Raw genomic sequence first — 13,514 nt, 5'->3', positions numbered from 1 at the left:
ATCCAGTTAAAGTACTAAATTATATCAATTTAATTTATGTATATTTGTTTATTATAAGTTGATATGTTTAGTATATATATTTATTAGTTGATTTCGTGCCTAATTGTTTTTTGTTTAGTTAATAAACTCCTATGTGCATTTACTGAGAAATCCATTTTCTTATCATAGAAAAGAACGGCTGCATTGATGTTGCAAAGTAACCAGCTTTAATGCGGCAAAAGAGACTCCATGCAAGAAAGAAAAAAGAAAGTCCCTGCAATAACAGAGTTACAGTGCCACAAATATATTATACTCCATACCAACATGTGCCAAAAATGGATTCAGTTGAGAAACATGAATAAAAGATTTATGAACATGACCCTCCACCTTCATTTCTGCAATGTGTCTATCCGACAGCAGGTACAGTATATCTCCAAGTATTTTATTCCACAGGGAAACTGGGTAGAGAATTCAGTGTAAATCCCCATACACATGGTTCGATATTTTGTCAAACGGTCTATTTGATTTTGCTTATACAGGCAAACTCGAAACAAAATTGAACCTGTTTCAGCAGCATTCGATCCAGACGTGCGTCCCGCGGCATCAAAATCGAATAGAAATATAGACTGTGCAGGCAAGACTAAATAGTACAGATCTGTACTATGTAGTCCAAATCAAATGTTTACACAGCGCCGTACGATTCGATTTTGATCTGATCCTAATCAAATCAGGATTGGACAGAAAATGAATTGCACCATGTGTACGGGGCTTACCATTGCACTTAGGCAGAAAAGTAATAGAATGACAGATACAGGCATTGATGTGAGTTCCAGGTTGGTTTACCTTTTAAATAATTGACAGTTAAGAAAACGGGTGGTGTTAAGCCGCTCAGACCGCTGCTTAGAGACTCAACCACTAAGTGGTTTTCGGGCATGGACAAAGTAAAAACTGTCATAATCGGTTATGTCCATCCCGGTCTTATCATTACGTGGAGATACTTTTATCTCCTCAATTTCATAACCAGCCATTTTGAATGCTCTCTCAAGGTCCTCCCTAGTTAAAAATAGAGAAGAAAATTTTTTCTGACCAACAAAGTAGAACGTGCAGTTAAGAACACTCTGTAGGATTATATGACCTCCTGGCTTAAGCAGGTCGTAAAAACTTTTCAGAACATCACAGAAGGCTTCCTTGTCTTTACATGGTGCTTCCAAGCACAGACAGCTAAGCAGGCAGTCAGCTTCCGGCATAACCACAGGGTCAAATGGTTTCTTCTTCAGCGCATCACATTGCAGAACCTTTGTCACCTTTTTCCGCAGCTTGTCTTCCTTTTCCTCCACTTTATAACTGTAATGACAGATATATTAGAGAGGTTCCTATCTACAAGCCATTGTGTACGTTTACATTACAGATTCTTATTCCTTGTCAGTCCAAGATCCATATAGAATCTGAAGATAGCTTTGGTAGTTAAAGTCCAAGTTTTAACATATGTATTCTATTTACCATACTAGTGCCTAGAAGTTATGTATAATGGGACAGATGTACTAAGGGCAGAAAGCAGCCAAAACTGCAAAAATGTTGATCTCAAAGTTTTGGCCACCTTTCCATATGTACAAAGCTCCAGAATTCAATATATTCCAGAGCATAGACCTGACGGTTAGTGCCATCTTTAGACTGAAGCTTCTAGTGACATGTGCTTCTGTACAGCTCACTAGCTGGTGAGCATATTACTGCTTGTAGGTGGTGGTGCAGGATGCTGGAACACTGGAGTTTCTCTAGTGTTAAGACGGATAGTTCTATCTGCTGCCGCGTCACTTCTCGCACAGGGCAGATTTCTTATGCTCGGTTATAAAGTGGCTGGTACTTTATCACCGGCCAATCAGCTCCCAACTGTCAAGTTACAGACTGGGTTTGAAAAATGTCAGTTGAAGGCAGGGCTGGATTAAGGTGTGTTGGGGACCTGGACAAAAAGGTCTGTGCCCCCCCCCCTCCAGTACGGTTAACAACCCCCACCTAAAATGGCTGCCCCCATATGAAGACAGTTTTTGAGGATGCTAGAGGAGGCCACCTCCAGTGCTACCCACCCTTCGCTGCCAGACCGCGCTGCCTGCCACCCGTGACTGCCACCGCAGCAGTGGGGTGGCGGGTGTGGGGGCCCCCAGATCCACCGCTGGTTGGAGGTTGATTGGTCATTGATAAAGCACCAGCCACGTTATCACTTCACCGAGTTTATGGAATCTGCACCACCGTCTCACTCTACACAGTACTAATTAAGCGATGAGACAATGCAAATAGAAGCTTAGCATAATGGGTGACAGCAGAGTCTGAGGACTCATTTCTAACAAAGACTCATGCATGCATAACAACTCCATTAGTCCATGTTTTATGGACTCAATGTATCTGTCCAGTGGTAGCCTCTACTACCCAGTAAAATAATCAGGTCCCATGATGTTAGTGTTTCTTTAAATACTTTAAAGTCAACCTAGTTGGACTATACTGGGACTTGTATATTGAATGTCCATGATAAATAATGGCTTAAGTTTAACGTCAACGTTTAAAAATTAAGTGGATTTAAGATTTATATAAGTATGGCCTCAATGATGACCAGCAAGAACAGGTTGTTATTAATATCTTTTTCTACATTTCTACTTAATGTTTGCATCAGAGGAAGAACTCTGGGAGGCAATGGAGTCATCTGCCGCTGGGCTCCTGCTCTCAAGGGGGCACCTCTCCACCACTGCCAGTTTAAATCCATTAATTGAAAGCCATCAAAATCGCATCTGTGGCTGAGTTCTGAAATACATATGTGTTCTCTCTCTCTTTCTGTATATACATACAGTATATAATATATATTTCATAACAGACTAAGTATATTTTGAATAACGTTGTGTGTGTGTGTGGGGGGGGGGCACCAATATTCATCTTGCCTCCGGGCAACTGGGACGAACTTACGCCTCTGGTTTGCATTATTATCAGTCCTAGATATTACCTATTATTTTCCAGCTCACACACATATTTGACAATGTGTGTCCAGTCCAAAGCATCGGGGTCCTTCCTCAGCCACTTCTGCAGCTCTCTGCGATTTTGCTCAAGAAAATCCGAGGTGATTATGTTACTGAACACCTCACAAGCAGAGAGGAGATGGTAAATGGTTGGTCCAGCACCAAAATCGATTAGCGTGTCTCCTTTAACACGACCTTAGGAATAGAACACAAATCAAAGTTCAGATCTACATAACAGTAGTGTGCAGGGCTATTTTTCAGTAGGCTCCAGCAGGAACTGAGGCCCTTATTCTAGTTCACTCTTTCTGACAAAATATTTCTTAGCTGGACAAAACCATGTGCACTGCAGGTGAGGCAGGTGTAAAACCCCACCCAAATCTAATTATCTCTGCACAAGTAACACCTGCCTCACCTGCAGTGCACATGGTTTTGTCCATCTAAGAAATATTTTGTCAGAAAGAGTGAACTAGAATAAGGGCCTCAGTTCCTGCTGGAGCCTACTGAAAAATAGCCCTGGTAGTGTGGTACAGTAAGCTAAATATTCTATAATCTGCCCCGTTACTCCATTGCACTGACTTAATAAACTGGTACTCCTGCTAAATTTAGGTTTCATGGAATTTCGCTCGCATGCAATATACTGGTATACAATTCATGCGATGCGATTTTTTATTGTAAAGACCCGATTTTTAATTGTATAGTCACCCATGGGTGATTTCATACCCCCACTATCCAACTACGCATGGAGTTGATTTTATATAGTGTGGTGAGCGCAGCGAGCCACCGAGCCCGAAGCGTGGCGAACGCAGCGAGCCCCGCGAGGGGACGCAGAATACATGTAAAGTAATCCGCGTCCCCGCGTGGGGCTTGCTGCGCTCGCCACGCTTCGGGCTCGGCACACTATATAAAATCAACTCCATGCGTAGTTGGATAGTGGGGGTATGAAATCACCCATGGGTGACTATACAATTAAAAATCTGGTCTTTACAATGAAAAATCGCATAGCATTGCATGCCTTAAGTAGTGGCATGCGGTTAAAAAATCGGGCGCCCAGATAATACACAAGTATCGAAAATAACCCTACATTGCTGTGTGTGTAGGGACCAGCGATAGCGGTACGCGGCCCCATGCTATCGCTGGTAGAATGAAGAATGCACATTGAGCACAAATGGCGCTATTGCCAGTTTTCTCTCACCGGAGAACACTGGCGCTGACAGCTTGCTCGGCGCTACACATCGCTATGTGTGTGTATGTGCTGAGCAGCACTGTGTCCTGAGTGATCTGAGCAATATAGCATAGCTCAGATCGCTCAGCACACTCGCTGAGGCCCCATAAGAGTAAGAGTCGGATGGGCCTCCAAGTATACAAGGGAAATCCTTGATGGGACCTACCCACACCTCTTGAGATGGAGCAGGATAATGGATTCATTTATTTTAGGAACTTCACCAAGACAAAGTACTGTAGGTACCTCTTCGCCCCTCCATGTACAGTATAAGCGTAATTGTTTTTTACATGTCCTCTGTAATTGTTGGCCAGGTTATTCTGTGTTGGGTGGCACACTCCCTTCGGTGTCTGACCACATGTTGGGCCCCCAACAGTGCATTACTTGGTGGCCCCTTCATGCCGTAGTCCAAGATTGCCTATTGGTTTTTGTTACACTTAAAGCAGACCCAAACTTCCTAAATATACTACTCCTACAAAGTTAAATAAAAACTGCCACATAACATTGAAATACAACATGGGTTTAATTTCAATGTTATAGACCAAACTTTGCTGCTAAATTCAAAGTGGCAATCCATACTGTACCACCCAACATGACCCTCTCCAGGAGGGACACAATACTCTGTTCCTGGACTTTTCTCTTAATTTATGATTGCCATCTCCTGTGGAGAAACACCCTTCTTATCAATTAACATGGTTCAACACAGGTGATGGTAAACCTACATTTAGGGGGAAGTCCAGGAGCAGAGCATTGTGTCCTTCTTGGAGAGGGTCAAGGTGCGAGGTATGGCAATCAGTAATATGGCAAACCTAGCCTCATAATGGATTGCCGAAGGTTAAGGGGAGAGTGGGGATTGGGCTAGGATGTCTTGGGATCCCACAGACTATCTTCTGACTGTCAGAATCCCATCCCAATCCATTAAACAGAATTGATGGTCAGATTATAAGGAGACTCTCTTGAGGCACCTGAATACAAACCAAAAGGAGATATACCATCTAGCTCCCCCAGGTTGCCCAAACAGAAACTGAAAAACCAAACTTATACAATTGGGGTTTCTGCAAAACGAACAGGACCTAAGAGAGAGACCACACTTATGTCTGGCCAGACATACCCGGACTGGTAACGTTATTACCATTTTAAAACTTTTTTTTTTTCCTTCTTTCATTCTTTTTTTCACTGCATCCTAAAATTCCTTCTTGGAAGGGCAAAACCACGTGCACTGCAGGGGGGCAGATGTAACATGTGCATGGAGAATTAGATTTGGGTTAGTTATTTTGTTTCTGTTCAGGGAAAATACTGACTGCTTTATTCTTACACTGGATTATAGATATCACTTTGAAGTAAAACCCAACCCAAATCTAATTCTCTCTGCACAAGTACCATCTGCCCCACCTGCTTTTATGAAGAGAAGTTTCTACAAAAATGTGTGGGAATTATTAATAAATTAATGTAATTACATTTATGATTAATATAAAAAATATATGCAAAATGTAAATGTGTACAAATGTGTCCATATGTAAACACTCTGGGCCAGATGCACTAAGCTTCAAAAGTGATAAAATGGAGAATGATAAACAATCAACCAATCAGCTCCTACCTGTCATGTCACAGACTGTGTTTAAAAAAAGTCACACGGGAGCTGATTGGGTGGCTGTTTATCAATCTCCATTTTATCACTTTTGAAGCTTAGTGCATCTGGCCCTTTGTAATGTGAGCCGGGAAAGAGTTAGGCCGCACTATATGATTTGACTGCAGAGGCGACGCAAGGACAGTTAGGAGGAGAAAGAGCTAAGTGCGGACACACCCGTCCACCCTGCGCTGCCCAGACTAAGCTGTCATCCAGGCGGGACCCACAGCCTGAGAGAACAGACTGGGCAGGACACTGGACAGGCTGCGGAGGTGGAGCATGCAGTCGGTTGGCTGCAGCTGCAGTGCTCAATGCAGCTCACGACAGCTTGCCTCTGGGGGGGGGGGGGGGGTGTCATTGTGACAGGCCAGCCTGGGGAAATGCAGGCAGGCAGTGGCGGAACTTGTGAGTGATTGGCCCAGGTGCAAAAATATAATTTAAGCCTCCCACCTCCAGTCCAACATAAGTTCACAATATGCCACACAGCTGTGGTTGACAGCAGTGGGCCCCTTAGTCCTTATGGGCCCCAGGGCAATGCACCTGCTACACCAATGGTAGTTCCGCCTCTGCAGGCAGGCATTGTGGGTGCCTGCGAAATGAGGCGGAACTGAGTTCCACCTTCAATTGCAACTGCCGGAATCCAGATCCAGCCCACTTTAACCTCTGGTCTCCTTACAGAATCAAGTGAACACCTGTGGATCTTTTAAAATCTGTCAGTCAGTAATACAGTAAGTTCACCTGTCAAGTTGACCTGGAAAACATGAACTCTGTGGGGCACTGAGGGCCGAGTTTGAGAAACTCTGACCTAAAGTATTAATAAACTAGGAATGTGCACCGGCCACTTTTCGGGTTTTGGGTTCTGATTACCTTGAGGTTTTGGGTTCTAATGGGTTTTGCCAAAACACCTCCTAAGTGTTTTGTGTTTGGATTTCTTGGGTTTTGGGTTCTGATTTTTTTGTTAAAAAAGCATAAAAACGGCTAAAATCGCAGAATTTTTATTTACTTTTTGCTCCTACGCTATATTAACCTCAATAACATTTATTTCCACTCATTTCCAATCTATTCTGAACACCTCACAATATTGTTTTTAGGGCAAAAGGTTGCACCGAGGTTGCTGGATAACTATGCTAAGCCACACAAGTGTGCGGCACAAACACGTGGCTCATGTAAGAGTGGCACTGCAGTGGCAGACAGGATGGCAGTTTAAAAAACTAGGCCCCAAAAAGAACCCCATCTGGCTTGATCGTGCACTGTTTACCATGTGCAGCCAAGGAGCGGTGGGCATTGTGTGCAGCACAGAGTTTGTCTGCAAGTGTGTAACTGTTTTGATCACTTTAACATCCAACAAGACCCCTATCTGGCCACCAGACCAGGTAGATACGGCAGTACTAGGCACCAGACAGGTAGATAAGACAGTACCAGGCACAAGACAGGTAGATATGTCAGCAATACTAGTATTGTGCACCAGCAGAATTTATAATAAATAATTTTATTATTAGGTACGGCTTGGCAGTGGCACTCAGTGGCACACGTCAGTGCACCAACAGCATGGAATTATTTTTTACAGTCCCACACAGCACAAGTATTATTTTTTAATTAAATTAGATATAGAAGCCTAGTATGTAGTTGTACTACTAGGTAGGTACACTTAGGCAGTAACACTGCCAGTGGCAACAGTGGACTGAGTAAATAATACTGGCAACCTCTATTCACAGTATTCAGTGCAGGCAGCACCAGTGGACTATATATAATTCAATTAATTAAGTATTAATAATATAGCAGCCTAGTAGGTAGAGAAAATAAACTACTAGGTAGGTAGGCAGGCAGGCAGGCAGTAGCACTGCCAGTGGTCACTACAAAAGGTAGTTATGTTACACACCACCAGTAGCTTTATGCAGTGCACCAGCAGAATTTATAATAATTAATTTTATTATTAGGTACTGCTTGGCAGTGGCACACGTCAGTGCACCAGCAGCATGGAATTATTTTTTACAGTCCCACACAGCACAAGTATTTTTTTTTTTAAATTAAATTAGATATAGCAGCCTAGTATGTACTAGGTAGGTACACTAGGTAGGCAGTAGCACTGCCAGTGGCAACAGTGGACTGAGTAACTAAATAATACTGGCAGATTCAGTGCAGGCAGCACCAGTGGACTATATATATATAATATAATTAATTAATTATTAATATAATATATAATATTACAGCACAGCACCAGAGGTAGGCCCCAGCACAGAGGAGACAATAGTACTACAAGTACACAGTTAGACTGTCCTCCTTGCTAGGGAGAGCCCACCCTAAGCAGAGAGGAGAACAGAGTACACAGCAGCACTGAGGGAGACAGCCCCAGCGAATAAAATAATTAATTACAGCACAGCACACCAGAGGTAGACCGCACAGAGGAGACAGTAGTACTACAAGTACACAGTTAGACTACACAGCAGCACTGAGAGACAGCCCCAGCGAACAATAAATATTGCATTCAAGGTCAAGCTCAAGTGTAAGCCCCAGCAGCAGCACCAACACACCCTCTCCAAACCCACTACTAGACTGGAGTGAAGATGGTGGGCGCAGCAGCCGCTATTTAAAGCCTAGCGAAATCTGGCGCCGGGCGATGATGTTCTGACCACGCGGACGGACCCGAGTCAAGCGGGAATCTCCGGGCGCTGCTCGGAACCGGGCTCGGAATGATAACGTCCGTGGGGGCTCGGATCTCTGGAATCCGAGTCTGCACATCTCTATAATAAACCCCTTCAGGTGAATACTATCATACACTTTCTGTTGACGTGTACTGTAGCTGAAACCTACTTTATAGTTGCATCAGTACAGAAAGTAGTACATTCTCTGACATACATTTAAAACATTCTGCAGCTATTCACAATTGCACTGCTTAAGAAATGATTGTGGTATAAATACAAGAATTGGCCAAGTCCCAACATGACCCATTCCAGAAGGGACACAATGCTCTGCTCCTGGATTTCCTTCTGAATGTATGACTGCTGTCACTTGTGTTGAACAGGTTAAGTGATACGGTGTTCAGCGCAGGTGATGGCAATCATACCTTAAGAGGGAAGTCCAGGAAAGAGCACTGTGTCCCTCCAGGAGAGGGTCATGTTGGAAGGTATGGCGAAGTTATTGCTTGTCTAATGTTTTACCTGAAGTGAATATTTCATGAAGATTCTGTAACACAAATTCAGTCCATTCTCCGACCATAGCTCCTTGTCCTGGAGCGTAGTATGTCTGGACGTAATCCACAGAATCAAAGTAATCAATGTAAGTTTGTGGTGTGGTGTAAAGGGTCTCCATGTCCTCCTCTCAGTAGAAGACACAATGCACTGCTTCACTTCGGCACTGATAGACTGGTACTGGATTATGTACTTTGAACTTTCAAAACTAATTGCAACAAACATGTAAGCAGATGTGCTATAGGCTTTAATGAAGTTGCCAAACAGGTCTGATCGTCCCCGCAGGTAATATGAAGCAACAGAGTATATACGCACACCCCCCCCCCCCCCCGCAGAGTATATGCACCCCACCACCAACACACACATACAGTATACACATACATACACATCCTCCCAGAATGCACACTTCCCACCTTTCCAACTCCTTATCACACACAAGTCTCACATGTGGCGTGGCTCACTATGCTGTATCAGCAGAAGCAGGCTCCGGATCCCTGCACAAGGCATTGTGTCTTCTCTCCCCTTGGCAGCAAGCTTGGTGGCTCCCTGAATATGACGGCTCACCCACCCATGTCCTGAATCATGCTACGCATTGCTAGCAGCTGATAGAAGGGCTGGGGGATGGCCATTCCCCCACAATAGAGAAGACAGGGTGCCCCCAAAATTTCGGGCAAGCACCTTTGAAAGGCGCAGAATCACAGTTCCCGGCCCTGAGATGCTATGGGATCGGCCCACCAGCAAACTGTCCCGTCAGCGTCCCGCTGGGCCAATCCACCGATGAGCACAGGACAACACTATTGGACTAATATACAGCAGCACAGGGCAGCACTACTGGACTTCTATATGGCCGCACAGGACTGATAGGGCAGACAGGATGTCTGTGTCCTTGCAACCACCACTGCCTCAGAGAGCCCCCAAAAGACATTCTGCCTGGACTGCTGTGGGCTCTGAAAGGCAGAGACTTACAGAGGGCCTCAGACACATTCCCCAAGTGGTCACACTGCAAAACTCATATGCTGCTCTTGCAGGGTTGGAATGTATGACCAACGTAGGCAATAAAGAACAGGAAGATATGAGGACTTCTACCTCTACTAACTGTAGGACCAGGAAAATTTCACCTCCAAAAAGGACTGCACTTCTTTTGGGAGATTCCATCATTAGAGGAGTTCATCTGGGAAATGCTACTAAAGTAGAGAAACAAGTAAGGTGCTTACCTGGAGCCACAGCTCCAAGAGATAAAGAATGCATGCTAAGAATTGTAAAGGCAGCAAGAAAAGATGGGGAGGTGGATGGCATTGTCCACCTAGGCACAAATGAACTGGTTAATGCTGAAGTCATGGCCGTAAAAGATGAATTTAGAAAGTTGGGATCTGCTGTAAAACAGGTGGCAACCACTGTAACTTTTTCAGAAGTATTGCCAGTACACCAAGGGGAAGATAGAACTCTGAGAATCAGAAACTTCAATGTTTGGCTAAGGAATTGGTGCAATGAGGAGAGATTTGGATATTTAGGTCAAAGTCAAGCTACCTGGCAAGACAGAGCCTTATATAAAAGTGATGGCCTGCACCCATCTTCAAGGGGAATGAGAATATTAAGTGAGAAGTTTGGAAGCTTCATAAGCAACTATTTAAACTAGCAGAGGGGGGCAGTGAACCAAATAATAATGAATAAATCTGCTCCCCCAACCTAGAGGTATTGTCGCTGCAGGCAAATGGAACAGGAAGCCTATTCACTGCAACAGAAGATAATGCTGATCAAAACCAAATAGATATAGGCAGAAAGATGAACATAGCTAGCAGCAGGAGAAGCACAAACACAACTTTAAGAGCTATGTGTGCAAATGCTAGGAGCTTAGGAAATAAAATTCCAGAACTAATTGCAATAATGACAAGGAATGAACTGGATATTGTGGCTAATACAGAGACATGGTGCAATGAAAATCATGACTGGGACATAGCTATACCAGGATATACTTTATTTAGGAAGGACAGAATGGGAAAAATTGGAGGAGGGGTTGCAATATATGTGAAAAAATATAAAGACTACTTTAATACAAAGTATTGAAGAAAAAACTGAGGCCCTTTGGGTGACCATAGAAACAGGGGAGAAGGCGATTCTTCGTATAGGGGTGATCTACAGACCACCAGGTCAGGAAGAGGAACTAGACAAGAGCCTATTGCAGGACATCAATAAAATGGCATTAAAAGGAGAGGTGATAATCATGGGAGACTTTAATCTACCTGGTGTAAACTGGGAGCTGACTGTTGCAAGTTCCAACAGAAGTAGGGACATGCTGAATTCTTTGCAAGGAGCATCCCTCCAGCAATTGGTGAGGGAGCCCACTCGTAAGGACGCAATATTAGACTTAATACTTAAAAATGGTGACAGAATATCTGACATAAATGTGGGTGAAAATCTGGGATCCAGTGACCATCAAGCAGTATGGTTCAAAATAAAGACAGAGACTACCTCATCACACACAAAAACAAAGGTGTTCGATTTTAGGAAGGCTGATTTTGTAGAGATGGGAAACTCTGTAAGGGATTCTTTGGCAGAGTGGAGGAACTTGGAAGGAGTGCAGGATAAGTGGGAAAAATTAAAAAAAGTGCAATTCTAAAAGCAACAGAACTTTGTGTCAAAAGAGTTGTGGTTTGCAAAAGAAGTAGCAAGTATTGTGAAAGCAAAAAAGTTGGCCTTTAAGAAATTTAAGCAGACGCAGAAAAATGAGGACAAAGAGGTGTATCTGTTGGGAATCTGGATTTATTATTCAGTCTGCTTTGGTTTTGTGTTCAGCATTTGACTCACTGGTGGCCTCCAGTGGTAGGTATGTGCCATGTCGGCTCAGTATTCTGGCAGCTAATTATTCACTAGGCTGTGAGGTAATTAGCTCGTTAAGCACTGGCCTGGGAGCTCCCTGGATCTTCAGGTGCAATTAATCACCTGAGCCCTTTATAGGGCAGGCTCTCCTGCAATACTCTGCCAGTGATAGCTTCAGTTCCTGTGTTCTAGCTTCCTGTTTAGTTCCTGCTTCCTGTGCAGGGAACTTCTGTCAGCTTCTAGCTTGCTCCCTGTCCCTGTCCCTGCGTTCTCTTTTGGATCCCTGGAACTATTCTCTGCAGTGGCTCCCAGCCATCTGGTCTGCTTCCAGCGTGCTGTTTGTCCCAGCTCTGCTCCAGTACCTTGTCTTGATCCACAGTTACCATCACCACGTGGGTCACGTAAGTGCTCCTGTGGAGCCTGGTTATTTTACTTTTGTTCTTTTAAGAGCTGCCAAGCTCTTTTTGTTAGTGGGCCGTTCAGCCCGTTGTTTAGTTTGTTTGGGTTCAGGATTGCGCCCCGCCGTGGGCCAAGCCCATTTCCTCCCTCTGGTAGTTTCCAGTTATTTAACTTTGTTTCCTTTTGCTTGCCCTTTCTATGCATTTAATAGGCAGGGCCTCTCCCGTTCAGTCCTGGTTATGTTTTGGGGATTCGCCTCTTAGCCTTGTCTCCTGTTTAGGTGGAGATTCCCCGTCATTTGTCTCTAGTGCCTGCGACTGGGTCGCATTCCCATCTTTGGCCTGGTGCCGGCAGACAGGGGTACTTTTACAGTCAGGCCCTGTAGTCAGTATTTCCTCTTGAGTTACCCCTGACGATCGCTTACCCTTTGTCCCCACATAGACCTAGCTGCATCAGGGTTGGAGCGGGCCTAACTTGCTCCTTTGAACGCAGCGGCGACAGGTGAAGCCTAGTTCCTGCAGGGGTTTGTCATCTGCCCGGGGTACTCAATAGAGTCAGTATAGGGTTCGCTGTGGCCGTCCTAACCGGCGGTCCCGGCTACGGGCTCACGCCTGATCTCCAGATTCCAGCCTCCGGTAGTTACATCCAGCGCCCAGGCAGCATCCGTAACAGTATCTTGTTAGACAGAAGGAGGCTAAGAAGGTAATCAGATGTGCAATAGCACAGGCTGAAGAGAAAATGGCCCAGTCAGTGGGTAAAGGATGGAAAACTTTTTTTAGGTATATGTGAAAGGAGAAAAACAAAAAGTGGAATAATTAGACTGAAGACAGAGAGTGGAAGTTTTCTTGAGAGGGACAATGTAATAGCAGATAATATTAATAATTATTTCTGCTCAGTATTCACTGCTGAAAGAGAGGGGAAGGGGCCAAAGTTAAGTTGCAAGTATAGTCAGAAAACTGAGGGAGAGACAAGTACATTTACAGAGGAGAAAGTCCTCACAGAACTCTCAAAACTGAATGTGGATAAATCAATGGGGCCAGATGGGATACATCCAAGGATACTAAAAGAGAGGGGAGCTGGTAAAACCAATAACAGAATTATTCAACCAGTCACTAGCTACTGGAGTAATCCCAGAGGACTGGAAACCAGCCAATGTAGTCCCACTGCACAAAAGTGGAAGCAAGGAAGAGGTAAGCAACTATCGACCAGTAATCCTTACATCGGTAGTAGGGAAATTGATGGAAACACTCTTAAAACAAAGAGTTGTAGAATATCTCAAAACCAGC

General features: G+C 44.2%; 1 protein-coding gene across 1 annotated transcript; it reads right to left on the bottom strand.

The window, feature by feature from the left end:
* Nucleotides 1–206: 206 nt before the first annotated feature.
* LOC146042056 (nicotinamide N-methyltransferase-like) lies at nucleotides 207–9,133 on the bottom strand. Its single transcript, XM_083161960.1, has 3 exons — nucleotides 8,983–9,133; nucleotides 2,966–3,173; nucleotides 207–1,323 (listed from the first exon to the last, which is right to left on the bottom strand). The coding sequence occupies exons 1-3, from the start codon at nucleotides 9,131–9,133 to the stop codon at nucleotides 888–890; spliced, it is 795 nt and encodes a 264-aa protein (XP_083018086.1). The 3' UTR covers nucleotides 207–887.
* Nucleotides 9,134–13,514: the final 4,381 nt, after the last annotated feature.

Source organism: Crinia signifera, chromosome 19, assembly GCF_055691185.1.
Source record: "Crinia signifera chromosome 19, ASM5569118v1, whole genome shotgun sequence".
NCBI lineage: Eukaryota > Metazoa > Chordata > Amphibia > Anura > Myobatrachidae > Crinia > Crinia signifera.
This window is presented reverse-complemented; position numbering and strand designations above follow the sequence as displayed.